Source organism: Salmo salar, chromosome ssa04 (assembly GCF_905237065.1).
Source record: "Salmo salar chromosome ssa04, Ssal_v3.1, whole genome shotgun sequence".
Taxonomy (NCBI): Eukaryota; Metazoa; Chordata; class Actinopteri; order Salmoniformes; family Salmonidae; genus Salmo; species Salmo salar.
In genome coordinates, this window is record NC_059445.1 from 76,509,701 (window position 1) to 76,529,885 (window position 20,185).

Consider the following 20,185-nt stretch of genomic DNA (forward strand, 5'->3'; position numbering starts at 1 on the left):
TCCAGACTGTCCTGTGGTAAATAGAAGACTGATGACGCAACAACAAGAAGCTGGCCTCACAATCTTTATCCAGAGACTGTTTGAAACATCATGGGGATATAAGACTGTCAAAGAAATAGTGAATTTCCAAGACAATAATGGTACCGGTTTTCCAAGCGGATGATTTTCCTTAGAGATTGTCTCATGTCAAAAATCTCACACCAACTTGTTGAACTCATTGAATCTAGTATCATATGCATCAATAAAGCCATTATTACACACATTTTTGGCAAAAAAATGAACTAAGTTCCAAGGAATATCGTGGCAATAAAACTCAGAGGCATACCTTCCACCTCAAGGCAATGTGTGTGGCTCTAATTGTATGAATACCATGTAGGCCTCATGATACAGCTGATGTTCTTAGGGGCCAGTAAGAATCAAACATGCTACAGCTGCTACGGGCAATTCATCACATGAATCAAGGCCAAATAGATCTCTATAGTAGAATACAATCGATGCACCCCTACTTCTCCTTTTATTGTTTGGACACATTGATTGTTTCCCATACAAAGTCCTGCGTACAAAAAAAGCCTACAACATTGCCTCAATTGTGTGTTTCATCTTCTAAAACTTGGATAGTCAATGGAAATGCTACTGTGTTCCCTCACACTAATTTCAGTGCATCCCCTACTAAAATCTAAGCAATCATTTCATTCTGTAATCACTGTCTACTGGGCAATACAATGGAGCCTTTGGGGAGTACTGTGTCAGCATGCAATCTGCAATTTGGGGGGTGTTATCTCTCTCTTGATGGTGAATCATCTCCCTTCACTAAAACAAATGTGACAATTTGAAGGAGTGGCTCATCTATTTATCCCAGAATCATAGTGCTTACTGTCTAAGTCAACAACAAGGAATCTCCATATGGATTCGCTAAAAGTGCATTACCACTGTGGATCTCGTTTGTTTTTAATAAGCAAGAAAATGCTTATCACACCATCTTGTGTAGAGTCTTTGTGGCATCGTTTTTTGACTGTCATACATGCAATCATAAGCATGGTTTAGGTTTTGTGTTGTATTCTGACCAAAGGCTCCCGAGTTGCGCAGCGGTCTAAGGCACTGCGTCTCAGTGCTAGAGGCGGCACTACAGACCCTGGGTCGATTCCAGGCTGCATCACAACTGGCCGTGATTGGGAGTCCCATAGGGTGGTGCACAATTGGCACAGCGTCATCTGGGTTAGGGTTTGGCTGGGGTAGGCCGCCATTGTAAATAATAATTTGTTCTTAAACGACTTGCCTAGTTAAATTAAACAATGAACAAAAATAAAGTGGAAAAAAATAATCAAAACGGCTATGTTCTGAGTATTTTGAATTACTGAACAGAAAGATGCCAACCTTGTTTTCTTCTTCAAATTATTAGAAGACTTTCTGTGAGTAAATGGCAGTTAAATCTCCATCACAACGTTGACATAGTTAGTACGTTGGTTAGCCTATAAGCATCATTTTAGACTGCTTAAACAGGAAGTTACAATGTAACCACATGTCAACACCTTTGTTTTTCAAAGGAACCATGTAAAACATAAAACCAACTAATGATTAGTAAAACAATGTTGCTACATTGTAGCCGGTGTGGGGTAGGCTAAATGCTTGACATAGAATTGGGAAAACTACAATTGTCTGTACCATACGGTGGTAGACTATGTGAGCACCAATAAACAGTTGGTGCAACTCAATGAGTAATGATACTAATGCACATTTTTATACTGCCGGTATTAACTATCGATGCCTATATATGTAGGCCTATTCATTCAGAAGCTCGCAAATAATTAATGATCCATGTCCTGAGCAGAACCCCATCAGGACCAACCAACGTGAATCACTATTGATAGTCCACACTTCCAGGAATAATTAGAATGTACCTTATATAGCTGTATATTACTCATAAGCGGAACATTATATCAGTGTGTACTTACAGAAAATATGTCTACGTCCGTAGCAGCCATGGTGCGAAATATATGTGTTTTAATGCCGAGCTGGACGAAAGGAAACTGCCCTCGTCTCACTCTCTCTGTAAGCTAGCTGACACAGTGGAACAAGCTTGGTTGCGCTTCCAATATGGCTACTTCCTGGAAACTCCCATTTGCCTTCGGAGCTACACAATCCAGAAGGACAGGACTGCGCGCTGAAAATATGGGACGTTCTGACGGTTGTAATTAAATCATCTTTGACAATTTGCAATATTGTATCATTGACGTTTACGCGCTGATGATATGAAAAGCCATCGATGAACTATGTTGCCTCGCAAGTCACTCATGGGATTTGTAGTTTTCGGAGCCTTAGCTGCCTTTTTAAAGTCAACGTTTTGTTTTGGCTACTTTAAAAACGATTAACCTATCTTACAGTGTTACTTTTAGTGAATATCGAGACATGAACCCTAAAAAATATTGCCTAAAAACGATTCCTCGCATTCTACAACACTTCAGAAAAAGTGATGTGAGCCAGGTCTGAGGTCTTGAAACAGTGTAACCTGGCATTTCTACTGTTTTTGAAACATTGTATCGCCTTTTCGTAAAATATTGTAACGCATAATTGTATCAATGTTTATCATTCTATGCATATGATATATGAAATAAATATGAGAATGGTCAGCTACTCCGGGGTAACTTTTTGTTAGCTACAGTAACAGTTAATGTTAGACGACTACAGGCTACTCCCCCAGACACCTCAGCACCACCCCAAGACAGAAGTCTGCACACATTATTCAAATTCATTCCACGTGTCCCCGGAAACTGCAGGTAGGGCGAAGGTACAGTTTCTGACAGGTATCGCGGATTATATGTATGATAAGACTTTTCACTTTCGGTTGTTCCTTCTGAATTGACATTTTTGGTTGTAGGGTGCTCAAAATGGATTTGACGCAAGAAGCTATTATCTCGCTGTTGATAGAAGAAGGGGGGAAGTTGAAGAATTCCGAGTTGCTGACTAAATTCAAAGATTCCCTGAACTGCACTGATCCCGCAGAGAAGAAACAGAACAGGGATCTATTCAAAAGGTTTGTGAACACTGTTGCTGTCGTGAAAGAAATTGAAGATGTCAGGTATATTGTACTAAAGAAAACATATCAGCATTTGTTACAAGAAACAGAGGATGTTCAAAAGTCTGGAAGTGAAGAGGTCCCCGAGCCAGGTGAACCCTCACCTGCATGGAACAGTGAGAACAATGCACATTCTCAAAATGGAGGAAGTGAGACAAGTTCTGAAAATGTCCAAGAACCTGTTATTACAAGTGTCGGTGAATGCGTCTCAAATGACAGTGACATGCATTCATTTATAGAGCTGGCATTAAAAGAAAAAGTGGATTTCAAACCAAAAAGGTCACTGAATTTCAACATAGACCATACTTCTGTTGCGCAGAGAGAATATATCTCCTCTGGGGGGGCTGTGTATCCTGGGAAGACAAAGAACCCTAGTGTGCAGAAAACATTTGGACTGCCTTTACGAATGCCTCCAAACATGACCAGAATAGAGATCCATAAACTAAAATCTGAGGATGATGATGGCCCTCCAAGGAGAGCTGGTTCCACTGACCAAGATGCACACTGCTCCTCTAGAACCAAGAGAAGACCATCCACTAGGAGTGTGGGTTTAAGCTCTCCGCTACCAAGGAGGGCTGTCAAGATCACCAAACCCTCTGAGGAGCCCAAGTACACATCCACAGTCCCCCTGGAAGAGGCAGAGCACGAGTGGCTGGTGAGGTCTGCTGCTGGACACTGGAGACGGGTGTACGGTCTGCTCCTCAGAGACACACAGCTGGCAGAGAAGAAGGACTTCATGTCCGGCTTCACAGCCCTTCACTGGGCGGCCAAGTGTGGTAACAGTGAGATGGTGGGTAGTATCATCAACATATCCAGGCAAGGTGGAATGGACCTCGACGTCAATGCCAGAACATATGGAGGGTACACGCCACTGCACATTGCTGCTTTGCATGACCAGGAGTTTGTGTTGGCCATGCTGGTGCATGAATACGGAGCGGATGTGAATATAAGGGACAATTGTGGAAAGAAGCCATATCACTACCTGCGCAAAGGGATTTCTTCTGAGGTGAGGGAGCTGCTTGGTGAACCTAAGGTCCAGCCCCAGGAAGTTCTCCAACCGGAAAGGGAGGAGATAGATATCTTCCCAGAACTCTCCAAAGGCTTGCATACGATAAGTCGCCTCTTCAATCCCCATCTGGAGAAAAAGAGAAGGCACAAGCAAAGACCCTCGGTCTATTCGCTGGGTGTCGACCCGAGGGATGAGGGAGATGAGAGTTCATCCAATCACAGAGAGACCTCAGATGCATTTAAGTAACATGAGTCTGATGTGAAATACAATAATACATTTTGATATTTTGCACAAAATCTATTTAGCTTTTCAGGGTTTTTACTCTGATATGGATACAAACATATGGGGTTATGAGAGGAACATTCAGTTGTGTTGAACTTCGTTTTTTATAAATCAACAAGTGCAACCATCATAATTTCATTACTCCTTTTTTAATCAAACAAACACTTATTACTAGTATGGAAGGTATAGTATCAAATGTACTACTCTCTGTGTCATGTAATCAATATCATTTATAATGTATCTAATCGTGTTAATATTGAAAAATAAATGCATGACTTCATAGACGAGGTATCGATGGGATCTAGCATCAATTTCGGCAGATGCTGCAGATAAATTAAAATCCATTAACACATTATTGTTTTTGTCCCTGTACTAAACCTGTACATAAGAGATGAATATGGCTTCATGTCTGGACATTAACACTGGCTTCACTCTCAGGGGTTGTCATGTGTCATCTTTTTAGATAGATTTTCTGTCTAAGAAACACATTTGTTTGAAGAGGTTGCCGCAGTACTGAATAATTGTGAAAGTGAACAATACTATGTGGCCTTACTGTTTAAGATTCCTGTTGTTTAAGATTCCTGTAGTATGAATGTGTTATGATGAGTGAATATTGATACAATGTTTAAAGGATTGATTTGGTGAAATGCAAAGATATACTATGAAATATTTATCTGTGATTTTCAAGTCACATGCATCTTGTCTTTCTTCCATGTCTTATACAATACATACTTTAGTAATTTGTTAGTGTTAGTAAAAAAACATTGTTTGATGTACAATGCCTTCAGAAAGTATTCACACCCCTTGACTTTTTCCACATTTTGTTATTTTACTGCCTGAATTTAAAATTGATTAAATTGAGATTTTGTGTCACTGGCCTACACACAATACCCAATGTGGAATTATATTTTTAGAAATGTTTACAAATTAATAAAAATGTAAAGCTGAAATGTCTTGAGTCTATAAGTATTCACCCCTTTGGTTATGATAAGCCTAAATCAATTCAGGACTAAAAATGTGCTTAACAAGTCACTTGAGTTGAACAAACTCACTCTGTGTGCAATAATAGTGTATAACATGATTTTTGAATGACTACCTCATCTCTGTACCCAACACATATATTTATCTGTAAGGTCCCTCAGTCGAGCAGTGAATTTCAAACACAGATTCAACCAAAAACACCAGGGAAGTTTTCCAATTCCTCGCAAAGAAGGGCACCTATTGGTATAGATAAAAAGCAGACATTGAATATGTCTCATTTTGAATTAACCTTTACTTAATGAGGAAAGTCATTTAAGAACAAATTCTTATTTACAATGACAGCCTACCCCGGGCAAACACTAAACCCGACAACACTGGGCCAATTGTGCGACACCCTATGAGGGCTTTGTGTTGGAGCCTATTTATTCCTATTTAAGAAATAAGAGTTAGGCCTAACGTTACCTGTTCGACAGACGGCAGTGTAGGGCAGTTAAATTAAAACCAAGACTCAAATTAAGGGGGGTATGCCATAGGCCTACTTTTTATTAAAGAAAATTGCAAAAAGCACAGGCCTACCCCTAGTTAGCTGAAGACTTTGATTCATTTAAAACGGATCCGATTATATAAGTGATCTATAACAGCGCTTTGGTCCGCGATGCTTTATGCTAGAAACAAGCAATAAAATACTTGGGAAAGACGTGATTCAGATGCATATGGGATATAATTGTTTCACTTATTTGACATTCATAAGCTGAGACAAACAATTTACTTTGCTTGGGAAGTAATCGAATTCTGTCACTATCATTTGATTAAGTTAGGCTATTCTATTTCTGTACAATAGAAGATGTTTAAACACAGACCTATTTTAAAGAAACACGTGTGACCTTCTCTCGTTGGGATAAGCCACGAAAGAAGAGTAGCCAGCAGTTAAAGCTTCCATTTTTCTGCTTCGGTAGGCTTACTCTGTCTGGGTTGGAAGGGTGGGCCTACCTTTTGAAAGTACCAAGCTCAGAATCCTAATGATGTCTCAGATTTCATTATTTGCTAACAGAGACAGTTTTGATGCAAACAAGACACTGATTGAGCATTGGACAAATATGATCAAATGAATGATAAGATGAACACGTAGGCCTATCTCTTTATCCATTCTTAGTCATTCCAGGAATTTGTGTGGTATTAAAAAAGATTCTGCTAATATGTAAAATGACGTAGAATTGCATGAAATGTTTAGAAAAGGCCTTTCCATTTAATGTTTGCCATGTAATGCTTACACGATGAAGAACAGTTTCTAAAGCTGCATATCTAAGGCTCTGGTCTGTCCAAGAAATGAGGGTAAACGGTAGGTATGTTCTCTGCTATCCACTTTGTTTTAATTATTATTTTGGGTATAGGGGAGGGTCACTTTTTTTCAAGTGTTCAGGAAGGGTTTAGGTAAAATATATTTTGCTGAAGGGAGGGCCATCCATTTTCATTTCAGACAGGTCCGATTTTCTCCATTGTAATCCTTATTATAAATAATGTTCACTCCCTTAGAATCACATTTGTCAGTGATTACAGCTGTGAGTCTTTCTGGGTAAGTCTCTAAGAGCTTTGCACACCTGGATTCTACAATATTTGCACATTCTTCCAAAAATTCTTCAAGCTCTGTTATTAAATTGGTTGTTGGTCATTGCTAGACAGCCATTTGCAAGCCGATTGAAGAATAAAATGTAACTAGGCCACTCAGTGACATCTTGGTAAGCCACTCCAGTGTATATTTGTCCTTGTGTTTTAGGTTATTGTCCTGCGAAAGGTGAATTTGTCTCCCAGTGTCTGTTGGAAAGCAGACTGAACCAGGTTTTCCTCTAGGATTCTGCCTGTGCATAGCTCTATTCTGTTTCTTTTCAGCCACCACCATGCTTGAATATATGAAGAGTGGTGCTCAGTGATTTGTTAGATTTGCCCCACATAACACATTGTATTCTGTACAGGCTTCCTTTTTTCACTCTGTCATTTAGATAAGTATTGTTTAGGGGATACCTAGTCAGTTGTAGAACTGAATGCTTTACGCACTTAACCCAACCCCTCTGAATCAGAGAAGTACGGGGGTTGCCATAATCGACATCCACGGTGCCCGGGGAACAGTGTGTTCACTGCCTTGCTTAGGGACACAACGACAGATTTTTACATTGTCAGCTCAGGGATTTGATCCAGCAACCTTTCGGTTATTGGCCCAACGGTCTAACCACTTGGCTACCTGCCGCCCCAGGAATAACTACAATGTTGTTGATCCGACCTCAGTTTTTTCCTATCACAGCCATTAAACTCTGTAACTGTTTTTAAGTCACCAGTTGCCTCATGGTCAAATCCCTGAGCGGTTTCCTTCTTTTCTGGCAACTGAGTTAGGAAGGACGCCTGCATCTTTATAGTGACTGGGTGTATTGAGCCACCATCCAAGGAGTAATGAATAACTTCACCATGCTCAAGAGGCTCCCGAGTGGCACAGTGGTCTAAGGCACTGCATCGCAGTGCTAGAGCCATCACTACAGACCCTGGTTTGCTTCCAGGCTGTCTTTTCTTCCAGGTATCCATTATGTAAATGTGTTCCATCCCTTTCTGTCTTTTTTTCTCCAATAAATTTGCTAATATTTCTAAAAACATGTTTTTACTTTGTCATTATGGGGGATTGTGTAGATGGGTGAGAAACCAATATATTACATTTATTTTGAATTCAGGCTGTAACAACAAAATGTGGAATAAGTTAAAGGGTATGAATACTTTCGGAAGGCACTGTAGATACAACCATTACTGAACTCAGGAATCCTAAATATCAGCATGTGAAATGTCTCCCTGTTGGTTTCGTGGCTTCATACAGGCAGCATGAGATTGTGATTCAGCTAACTGAGCGTGGACCCTGAGGCTGAAGAGATGAGAAGTGAACAGGCTTACTCAAGCTATGTTCCTGGCATTTTCATGATGTCACCTCCCTCTGTGCCAAGCCAGTTCTCACCCCGTGGTCAGAGCAAATGTTTCCACTGCAGCAAGGCCAGGGGCAAGAAGGACACAGTACTGGTTGCTGTTTAATACACAACATTCACTGGACCTCTACCCATAGTCCTACACTTCTGTAGCCAGAATTTTCACTGGACCCCCAACCGTCACCCCCAGTAGCTTGAATATGAGATCTCAGTCTCTGAAATGTACTGTATCACACAGGTGTTGCCATCCTTGTATGCATTGTGATTGTCAGTGCAGAATCCCAGTTAGTTGTATGTCCTGTTTGCTACCGTAGGTCTACGCTTAGCGTGATCTCCTCTGGTAACCGTGGGAGTCAGATGAAAGGTACTTTGTGATGGGAAGTGAGATAGTGGTTGGTGTATTCTGGCGTCTCTCCTTCCCCTTCTAGAGTGACGTGCCAAAAACCAAATCCAGATTTTTTTTCTGACATTCAGCACCTCATAATAGGCATTTGTTGTTGTTCACTAACAAACTTGGTAGCGTTCCATCAGAGATGCTAACGAGGCCAGAGACCATGGGGCAATGCCTCCCTTCAACACGCCGATCCAATCACACTGAATTAGAGCAACACAGCCTCTCTCCATATAACATGTAACATATTACGGAAGAGATACAGCAATAACTGTTATTAACTTCTATTAACAGTGTGAATCTGTTCAAGTTGTTTCAAAACGTCTAAACTAGTCAAATGTACTTCAGGACATTTTTAATTAGAAATAGCAAACTCACAGTTTGGTGGAAGGAGAAAGTTTAATGTATTCACAATATAAGAAACATCATGGCATTCAAAATTCCAAGAAACAAATGAAGCACTCTCCACAAGGCAAACAAAACACAAAACAGAGAGGCAACAGTCAGTCAGACACAATGAAGACAGCCAGAGGAAATGCAAGTACAAAGGCTCATTGTCATCACAAGACTGGAATTGATTGAAAACCAATGAACGTGTCATTCATTGTGATCATCTCTCTCTCTAATCTGGTCTCTGTCTCAGTTACAAAACCCTACCCCCAATAAACAAACAATATCTCTTTCAAAAACAGCCCTTTTGTGGGAATTTGAAAAAACACTTTTTGACAAATGGATAAAAGTGATAAGTTAAACAATAATGCATGTTTACATACATAACAGGAAATAGCATGGGTCTGTTAAATGTAAGAATGTGCACTTCTGTTGGTCCTATGCTGTCTCTCTGTTCCCTATGCTGTCTCTCTGGTCTTTCGCATGCCTCAGGAATTCCTTCAGGCCATATAAACAAGAAGTCTGAGGCAGAGTCCCGCTCACTTAACCGTTGAGGCCGTCCTCTGTACAAAGTTTGTTTACCAAACCGAAATGGACATCGCCGTAAATCTCCAAAGAAATGTTTAGGGTGAGAGTTGAACAGTATAAAATCGTAATATTTTGTGGAAATGCATGTTTGCGTTCTCTTCTCTCCAATCATTTGACATTTCACAAAACAATTAACACCATTCTGTTGATGAACATTGAATGTCTTTTTTGTTGTTGCTCCAAACAGGATGTTCAGTTCTGCTACCATCACTGACTGAGGGAGTCCTCAAACAGAAGATCCACACATGGGTGAACGTGATATATAGTCTCGCTATTGTTATTTTACTGCTGCTCTATAATTACTTGATATTCATTTCTTTTTCTTATCCGTATTTTTTTTAAACTGCATTGTTGGTTAGGGGCTCGTAAGTAAGCATTTCACAGTAAGGTCTACACCTGTTGTAATTGGTGCATGTGACAAATACAATTTTATTTGATATAGTACATGAGCACATGTACACTACATGACCAAAAGTGAACATCTCATTCCAAAATCATGGGCATTAATATGGAGTTGGTCCCCCCCTTTGCTGCTATAACAGCCTCCACTCTTCTGGGAAGGCTTTCCACTAGATGTTGGAACATTGCTGCGGAGACTTGCTTCCATTCAGCCACAAGGGCATTAGTGAGGTTGGGCGATTAGGCCTGGCTCGCAGTCAGCGTTCCAATTAATCCCAAATGTGTTCGCTGGGGTTGAGGTCAGGGCTCTGTGGAGGCCAGTCAAGTTCTTCCACACCGATCTCAACAATTTATGTATGGACCTCGCTTTGTGCACGGTGGCATTGTCATACTGAAACAGGAAAGGGCATTCCCCAAGATTTCCCTTTACTGGAACTAAGGGGCCTAGCCCGAACCATGAAAAACAGCCCCAGACCATTATTCCTTCTCCTCCAAACTTTACAGTTGGCACTATGTATTGGGGCAGATAGCGTTCTCCTGGCATCTGCCAAACCCAGATTCGTCCATCACAATGTCAGAAGAGTGATTCATAATTTCAGAGAAGGCGTTTCCACTGCTCCATAGTTTAATGGCTGCGAGCTTTATACCATGGTGATCTTAGGCTTGTGTGCGGCTGCTCAGGCATGGAAACCCATTTAATGAAGCTCCCAACAAACAGTTCTTGAGCTGAAGTTGCTTCCAGAGACATTGTGGAACTCGGTAGTTAATGTGCAACCGAGGACAGACGATTTTTACGCACTACAGCACTCGGTGTTCCCGTTCTGTGACCTATCACTTCGTGGCTGAGCCATTGTTGCTCCTGCACATTTCCACTTCACATTAGCAGTACTTCCAGCTCTAGCAAGACAGAAATTTGACGAACTGACATGTTGGAAAGGTGGCATCCTATGACGCTGCCACGTTGAAAGTCACTGAGCTCTTCGCCAAGGCCGTTCTACTGCCAATTTTCTTCTATGGGGATTGCTGGCTGGTGCTTGATTTAGCCAAATCCACTAATTAGAAGAATGAGTAGGTGTTCCAAAGGTTTTTCCTTTATTATTACAACTACAATAATAGTGAAGACATCAGAACTATGAAATAACACATATGGAATCAGGTAGTAACCCAAAAAAAGTGTTAAAGCAAAATATATTTTACATTTGAGATTCTTCAAATAGCCACCCTTTGCCTTGATGACAACTTTGCACACTCTTGGCATTCTCTCAACCAGCTGTATCTAGAGTATGAGGAGCAATAAAATATTCATCTGTGAATTAATAGGATTGGGAAAACAAACAAGGACCAAATACAAAGAAAACCCACGGTACTGTTACGCAACAGGAAAAGGCTTCTCTCATAATAATCCCCTCACAATGAACACATATCAATCAGAGTGCTGCAAGTAAGCCTTGCTGGATCATCATTAAGCACAGAATAATAACAGCTCTCTGTGCTTTCACTTGGTCAAATATTCAATAGAAATGAATAACAAAACCATAACATTGATCATATCGAAACAGAACGACATCACACAAGACATTAATTATTATGGAAATAATGTCTAAAATGAAGATTTATTGTAGTGCAATTCCACACAAGTCAAAACAAATAAATACGCTCCCTCATGAGGAGGGCTTTTTCTGGGTAAGGCTTACATTGAAGGTCACCATAGGGATTCCATATTATTAGAGTGAGAACAGATTCACTGCTTCTAGAGTGCAGAGACGGCCAACAACAACAAAAAACATCTGGCGGAAGGAGGTAGAGGACCGACAGGGAGAGTTAAAACACCTGTGGTCAAGTTCTTGGGCATTTCATTTTTAATAATTTAAAGTAAGCATAGTTTGTGAGATCCAAAGGATATTTTCAAGCAAATAATCTGGAATGGAAATGCTTCATTTCATTTTAAGAGGTTTACCTCTTTAGTGGAACTTTGTCAGCATGAGACCACAATACATGACTGTAGCCTAAATAGCAATGGTAATACTGTACATAATCGGCCTCGTTGAATGTGCTTATGTACCATATAAAACCCCATAATGCGGAGAATTCCTCTACAAATCAGTAGAAAAAAATAACATTGGCTGGAGTAAGGCTTAGCGTTTGAAATAAATGTTTTCAAAAGAAAACAGAAACGTGCAGTCACATATCAGTGTTTTTTTTTTTCATTCACCTTTTTGGTTTTTATCTAGTGCCTTCATTTTAAATGCATAAAAAAAAAAATACAAATATATGGAGATTAAATCTACCGCCTATTTTGACTGAGATATACAGCATTTATCACCCTCTTTCAAGCTCTGACAGACACATACAGTCTAGTATGAATGATGAACAAGACCACAAGGCCAGAATACAATCCTAAATACAATCCTAAATACAATCCTAAAGCTTATTTTATATATATCTTTTTTTTATATATCTTTTTTTAAGTTGCAGGCAGAGGTGAAAAGGACATATCACTTTTCATTTTAAAAGGTGATGTACAGGACATTCCACATTGTAGTCCTAACTTCAACACCCTTCTAAGACACATATATTCCTTACACATACTATACTTACACATACTATACATATGGACACCCATGTGATTGTGCTGGCTGGTAACAACCCAGGATGGAGGAAGCAGAGGGGATTCAGGGCTCTATAAGCCCAGAGAGGTGATGGATGGCTGGGGGAGATGAGTAGAATGGTGACCTAGTGGTGGTCCTCATGGAGGGAGGGTGTTGAGCAGGGACTCCAGCTGCTCTTCCCCCAGACGCTGCGTCTCATCTAGGTCCTTCATCCTGATGAGGAGCGAGGCCTTGGTCTGAACAAAGCGCCGGTAGTCCTGGAGCTGCTCGGCTGTCAGGCAGCGAGACAGGAAGTTAGACACCATCTGCTCCCGTCTGTCCAGGTTGTCCTTCAGGTCTTTGGCATCCTCCCGCTGCTTACACAGTAGACGGTGACGGTTGTCCAGAGAATCCTGCCAAGGGATTAAAAAAAAGATTGCTTAATTTCATCCACAACATTCCCTAAAATGTTTAATCATTATCCAATGTGTACTAGTAGTGTAAATGGAAAGGCGTTTTGCTGTTCAGTTCCACAGTAAAGTGGTGCAGTATTTGTTTAAGTCAACAGAGGGCAGGGCAGATAGAAATGTGCATGGAAACTGGTTGAGTTTCAGTGACTCATTGTAAATACCAGCACTGCTGATAGCAGCAGAAAATACAATGCCCTAAAACACACTCAATAAACAGGACAGTCAATGTGAAATTCACAGAAAATAATTCAACTATGAGCCTATTGAATGCACATCTGTTCAAAGCATGACTACAGTCTCTCACTTTCTCCTCTGCGTCTGTGTGCTGGTCCACGGTACTCAAGGCGTTCTGCACGCGGGCTAGCCGGGCGGACAGACACAGAAGCAGGCTAACCACGCGCTCCAAGTCTCCTACGAACAGGCCGTAGCGCTCCAGCTCCACTGCTGTACAGTGCTCCCGAACCAGGGCCTCCACGGCCTCGCCACGCATCCCATTCTCCTTCACCTCCACCTGCAGGGCACCACGGGGCTCCCCCAAGGCCAGCAGGCGCTCCTCAATACACGTCACTAGCAGCCTCTGTAGGAAGGGGAGGGAATTGGGGAGTTTGAGAGAGAACACTATACTTTACAATATAGTCTGCTTGTGGGTGTGTGATTTGTGAAAGAGAGGAGACATAAGGCTTGTCACGGTCAGCTCAAAACAAACAGGATATAAGATAGGAGTCTGACAGTTTCTGGCATCTCAATAATCTGGTCAGACGTTAAGCTGATGCCAAACATAGTTAAACTGCATCCAGGGCACAGTTTTCAAAATGTTTTATCCAGAATGATACAGATTCTGTAATCCTCTTTTTTGCTATCCAGGATCAGATCGATCTGGCATTTTTGAGCCAGTTTGAGAAAATAACCTGATAGGATCCTTTCTGACCCAGAGACCACAATATCACAGAATCCACATTTTCAGTTCTTTGAAGAGGCCTCTTCGCCATCTACTGGGCAGGTTGTGGTACTACTTCCCAACTCAACAGAAAACAAAGTTGATTAAACTACATGTATAAAGGCTGATAAAAAAAAAGTATAATTTTGGGGTTTTTAAACATACAATCCTGATTAAAGCTCAGATTGGATTACCAAATCGTTATCCTATCCAGAGGATCAGAATATAACTTTTCAGTTTTGAAAAACCCAATTCTAACCTTAAATCCTATCCGATTGCCGAAATCCGATCGGAAAACTTTTGAAAAACTGGGCCCTGATGATATTCAGATCACATGAGGTTGGTATCTGAAGCAGAAAAAGTGGAATGTTATCAAACACATGGTTTCCAGGTGTTTGCTGCCATTCCATTTGCTCCGTTCCAGACATTATTATGAGCCGTTCTCCCCTCCGCAGACCCCACAGATTCAGATGACATCATCAACTGGCAGAGATCAAGTAAATACACTTCTATAACAACAACAAAAAATGCAGAGCTAAATGACCTTCTTCTCTGTGACATCCATCTTGCTTAGTGGCTCTGGTTGGGGTTGGACTTCCTCATCAACAGGAGATGTGGGAGGTGCTTCAGGATCATCCACTGTTTTAGAGCTTTAGGAAGAGAGACACACACACACACACAGATATTGATGTATATGGATGAGATCAACCTCGGAATAATGTCCCTGCATCTTTAGCCATGCATTTGTCTTTACATGGACACGTGTCTTTTAATCTATCCAGGTGCAGTGACGTAACACCTGCTGATCCAGGATGTGGCCATCAGACACCTGAACAGTACAACGTAACACCTGCTGATCCAGGATGTGGCCATCAGACACCTGAACAGTACGACGTAACACCTGCTGATCCAGGATGTGGCCATCAGACACCTGAACAGTACAACGTAACACCTGCTGATCCAGGATGTGGCCATCAGACACCTGAACAGTACGACGTAACACCTGCTGATCCAGGATGTAGCCATCAGACACCTGAACAGTACGACGTAACACCTGCTGATCCAGGATGTGGCCATCAGACACCTGAACAGTACGACGTAACACCTGCTGATCCAGGATGTGGCCATCAGACACCTGAACAGTACGACGTAACACCTGCTGATCCAGGATGTAGCCATCAGACACCTGAACAGTACGACGTAACACCTGCTGATCCAGGATGTGGCCATCAGACACCTGAACAGTACGACGTAACACCTGCTGATCCAGGATGTAGCCATCAGACACCTGAACAGTACAACGTAACACCTGCTGATCCAGGATGTGGCCATCAGACACCTGAACAGTACGACGTAACACCTGCTGATCCAGGATGTGGCCATCAGACACCTGAACAGTACGACGTAACACCTGCTGATCCAGGACGTGGCCATCAGACACCTGAACAGTACAACGTAACACCTGCTGATCCAGGACGTGGCCATCAGACACCTGAACAGTACAACGTAACACCTGCTGATCCAGGATGTGGCCATCAGACACCTGAACAGTACGACGTAACACCTGCTGATCCAGGATGTGGCCATCAGACACCTGAACAGTACGACGTAACAATGAGATACTCACCCGTCAGCAGCATGCAGTGTCATGCTGCTTTCTCTTTGCTTCTTCTTATAGTGCTCCTCCATCAACAGAGTGTCTTCTGACAGCAGCTGCTCCATCAGCATCAGCGCCGTCTTACGATTGGTCAACGGGTACAGTACCCGTGCCAGCGATTGGTCTGCTGTGACCACGTCCTCCACCAGCTCCTCCCACTTTGGCTCCTCAGTGGTGGGTGTCTTTTCTGGGCTCTCTGTCTCTCCTGCTGGGGTCTCCTTCTCGGTTTCCTTGTCTTCTCCTGGGTGTTGGCCCTCTCCACTCTGGCAGGTGTCAGTGTCAGGGTCTGGTGTGGTGGAGGAAGTTGTAAGGGGCTCACTAGCTGCTGGAGCAGGGGCTAGAGTCTCTCCCTCTGTCAGATTATCAGAAAGGGCTGGGCCCTCGTCCTCCACTTGGCTCCCTGGTTCAGGTGGTATGACCCACAGAGTCGGGTCTGTGGTGACTCCACAGCTCAGGGAGACTTCCTGAGAGGCCTCGGGTTGAGGAGTCTCAATGGGCTCGTCCACTGACTGCTCTCTCTCCACAGTGTGTTGTATAGGAGGGGCAGTTTTCACACTGCTGGAAAAAGAGAGATATTAGAAAATGGAATATCAACAGTGATCAATAGCCATTGTTACTTTATACAGTGCCCTCCACTAATATTGGCACCCTTGGTAAATATGAGCAAAACCGGCTGTAAAAAAAATATACTGCTCAAAAAAATAAAGGGAACACTTAAACAACACAATGTAACTCCAAGTCAATCACACTTCTGTGAAATCAAACTGTCCACTTAGGAAGCAACACTGATTGACAATAAATTTCACATGCTGTTGTGCAAATGGAATAGACAACAGGTGGAAATTATAGGCAATAAGCAAGACACCCCCAATAAAGGAGTGGTTCTGCAGGTGGAGACCACAGACCACTTCTCAGTTCCTATGCTTCCTGGCTGGTGTTTTGGTCACTTTTGAATGCTGACGGTGCTTTCACTCTAGTGGTAGCATGAGACGGAGTCTACAACCCACACAAGTGGCTCAGGTAGTGCAGCTCATCCAGGATGGGAACATCAATGCGAGCTGTGGCAAGAAGGTTTGCTGTGTCTGTCAGCGTAGTGTCCAGAGCATGGAGGCGCTACCAGGAGACAGGCCAGTACATCAGGAGACGTGGAGGAGGCGTGGAGGAGGCCGTAGGAGGGCAACAACCCAGCAGCAGGACCGCTACCTCCGCCTTTGTGCAAGGAGGGGCAGGAGGAGCACTGCCAGAGCCCTGCAAAATGACCTCCAGCAGGCCACAAATGTGCATGTGTCTGCTCAAACGGTCAGAAACAGACTCCATGAGGGTGGTATGAGGGCCCGACGTCCACAGGTGGGGGTTGTGCTTACAGCCCAACACCGTGCAGGACGTTTGGCATTTGCCAGAGAACACCAAGATTGGCAAATTCGCCACTGGCGCCCTGTGCTCTTCACAGATGAAAGCAGGTTCACACTGAGCACGTGACAGACGTGATAGAGTCTGGAGACGCCGTGGAGAATGTTCTGCTGCCTGCAACATCCTCCAGCATGACCGGTTTGGCGGTGGGTCAGTCATGGTGTGGGGTGGCATTTCTTTGGGGGGCTGCACAGCCCTCCATGTGCTCGCCAGAGGTAGCCTGACTGCCATTAGGTACCGAGATGAGATCCTCCGACCCCTTGTGAGACCATATATTGGCCCTGGGTTCCTCCTAATGCAAGACAATGCTAGACCTCATGTGGCTGGAGTGTGTCAGCAGTTCCTGCAAGAGGAAGGCATTGATGCTATGGACTGGCCCGCCCGTTCCCCAGACCTGAATCCAATTGAGCACATCTGGGACATCATGTCTCGCTCCATCCACCAACGCCACGTTGCACCACAGACTGTCCAGGAGTTGGCGGATGCTTTAGTCCAGGTCTGGGAGGAGATCCCTCAGGAGACCATCCGCCACCTCATCAGGAGCATGCCCAGGCGTTGTAGGGAGGTCATACAGGCACGTGGAGGCCACACACACTACTGAGCCTAATTTTTACTTGTTTTAAGGACATTACATCAAAGTTGGATCAGCCTGTAGTGTGGTTTTCCACTTTAATTTTAAGTGTGACTCCAAATCCAGACCTCCATGGGTTGATAAATTGGATTTCCATGGATTATTTTTCTGTGATTTTGTTGTCAGCACATTCAAGTATGTAAAGAAAAAAGTATTTAATAAGATTATTTCTTTCATTCAGATCTAGGATGTGTTGTTTAAGTATTTTTTTGAGCAGTGTATATAAATAAAAAACGTTTTTTTTCTTGGTCTTCCATTCAAAATATTCACAAAAATCTCACTTTTATTAAAAATAAATTCTTACATTAAAACAAATATTTTTCTCAAATATATGTCTGCCACAATTATTGGCACCCCTTCATTCAATACTTTGTGCAACCTCCCTTTGCCAAGATAACTCAGCTGTTTTCTCCTGTAATGGGTAATGAGGTTGGAGAACACATGGCAAGGGATCTGAGACCATTCCTCCATCCAGAATCTCCAGATCCTTCAGACTCTGAGGTCCACGCTTGTGGACTCTCCTCTTCAGCTCATCCCACAGGTTTTCTATGGGGTTTAGGCCAGGGGACTGGGATGGCCATGGCAAAACCTTGATTCTGTGGTCAGTGAACCATTTTTGTGTTGATGTGGAGGTGTGCTTTGGTTCGTTGTCCTGCTGGAAGATCCAACCAAGGCCCAGTTAGAGCTTCCTAGCAGAGGCAGTCAGGTTTTGATTTAACATCTGCTGGTACTTGGAGTCCATGATATTATGTATCCTAACAAGTTGTCCAGATCCTTTGGAAGAAAAACAGGCCCACAACAAAGATAAACCACCATACTTCACAGTAGGGATGAGGTACTTTTCTGCATGGATATCTTTCAGTCTACTCCAAACCCACCTCTAGTGTTTGTGTCCAAAAAGCTCAATTTTGGTCTCATCTGACCATAGAACCTGGTCCCATTGAAAGTTCCAGTAACGTTTGGCAAACTGTAGGCGCTTGAGTTTGTTGTTTGATTGGCCTGTATGTCACCTCATATTTATACCCCAGTGAAACAGGAAGTCATAGCATACCACTTAAGTATTCCTAATCACTCAAGTGAACTTAAAACATAAAATATGAATGGGAATATACTTTAGTTAGATTTTACTCATAAGAATTTTTATGGATGCCAATAATTGTGGCACACATGTTTTGGAGAAAAATATTTATTTCACATTTCTTTTTTTCAATCATTTTATTTCAATTAAAAAGGTTCGATTTTTTGAATGAAAGACCAAGAGGATAAACAGCAAAGACACTTATTTACAGCCCGTTTTGCTCATATTTACCAAGGGTGCCAATATAAGTAGAGGGCACTGTACATTAACTTAATGATGAGAATTTGGTTTGGAGAGCGAGGGTCACTTTATCATAATATAGTCACATACTTGGAGCCAGTCTTGCTCTCGCCAGTGCCACTGGGATGGGTATGTATGGAGGGAAAAGTTGAGGTGGACTTGACCAATCTCTCACTGGACTGCTGAACGTTAGGGGACGGTGGGAGTGTGACGTCGCAGGAGAGCCCAGTGGTCTCCACCACCTCTTTAACCAAAGTGACAAAGTTGTATGATCCAGGGGACCCATCTGAACGAGCCCTGACCTGAGACGAGGTGTTTGATTCTGGGGAGTTAGGCGTAGTGGACATCCTGGTGCTTTTTGTCATCTCCCTACTTTTCTCCCTACTGCCCAGCTGTGGTGCAGAGTCCTGCTTGAAGAGGGGCTTCCTCTGGGTCTGCCCCTGGGCTTTCTCCTGGCTCTCGCTGAAGGATGATACGCTGATTTTTTCCTGGCCTGGTCCTGGGGCCCCCTGCCTGCTGCGGAGCTGGCCCAGCTGCTCAGAGCTCTCACTGAGGAGTGAGGAGCTGCTGACCTGGGACACACCCAACTCCTCCAGGGACTTTCCCCGCTTGACCACCATCCGGACCCGCCGACCCATCACCCGGACCCGCTGACCCTCAGGGACTAGCATCGCTTGGTCTCTCCTTACCACCACACTCTCCTCATCCACTGGCCTCTGAGTCTGAGCACTGAAAAGTTATACAGAGATTGTGATGAGCTAGAGATGCTTTGGAAACTTACGTTCCTGGTTCCGCTCAGATATTCTATGCCTTTACCTTACCCTAACCATAGCTGATGAAAAAATGACTCCCTGAACATAGCTGAAATTAATTTTTATCTACATACTTCATAGAATGGAATGTTGGTATATGGGTGTTCACTTTCAGTGCTGCAATAAATCACATCTGAGTAAACATCCATGCTCAACAGCATGGCATGGTAGACCATAAATCTTACATCCACTTTCACAATAAACACGTGAGTGCAACATACCTGGACGTGTCCATAGCATTGACTGGTGATGGATCATTCATGTAGTTGTGACCCTGCAGCCAAACATACCA

At 42.9% G+C, this 20,185-nt stretch overlaps 3 protein-coding genes across 9 annotated transcripts in view; 1 reads left to right on the forward strand and 2 right to left on the reverse strand.

Annotated features, from left to right (window-relative positions):
* Window positions 1–2,274, reverse strand: part of sept8 (Septin-8) — a 57,190-nt gene extending 54,916 nt beyond the window's left edge. Inside the window, exon 1 of one of the 4 annotated variants that reach the window (XM_014197988.2) lies at window positions 1,953–2,274. In XM_014197988.2, the coding sequence (XP_014053463.1) occupies window positions 1,953–1,982 (30 nt within the window). In that variant the 5' untranslated portion in view covers window positions 1,983–2,274. The remainder of the gene's footprint in view (window positions 1–1,952) is intronic. The other 3 variants (XM_045716235.1, XM_014197989.2, NM_001173763.1) reach the window with 3 other exon arrangements.
* A 462-nt stretch (window positions 2,275–2,736) lies between these two features.
* Window positions 2,737–5,314, forward strand: sowahaa (sosondowah ankyrin repeat domain family member Aa). The gene has a single exon (XM_014198045.2). The coding sequence runs from the start codon at window positions 2,886–2,888 to the stop codon at window positions 4,326–4,328; it is 1,443 nt and encodes a 480-aa protein (XP_014053520.1). The 5' UTR covers window positions 2,737–2,885; the 3' UTR covers window positions 4,329–5,314.
* A 6,338-nt stretch (window positions 5,315–11,652) lies between these two features.
* LOC106603850 (protein Shroom3) overlaps window positions 11,653–20,185 on the reverse strand; it is a 36,447-nt gene continuing 27,914 nt past the window's right edge. For 3 of the 4 annotated variants that reach the window (XM_014198046.2, XM_014198048.2, XM_014198047.2), the window contains 6 exons: window positions 20,115–20,167; window positions 19,172–19,810; window positions 15,693–16,280; window positions 14,610–14,715; window positions 13,433–13,705; window positions 11,653–13,071 (listed from right to left, as the gene is read on the reverse strand). In XM_014198046.2, coding sequence (XP_014053521.1) covers window positions 12,817–13,071; window positions 13,433–13,705; window positions 14,610–14,715; window positions 15,693–16,280; window positions 19,172–19,810; window positions 20,115–20,167 — 1,914 coding nt within the window. In that variant the 3' untranslated portion in view covers window positions 11,653–12,816. The remainder of the gene's footprint in view (window positions 13,072–13,432; window positions 13,706–14,609; window positions 14,716–15,692; window positions 16,281–19,171; window positions 19,811–20,114; window positions 20,168–20,185) is intronic. The other variant, XM_014198049.2, reaches the window with a different exon arrangement.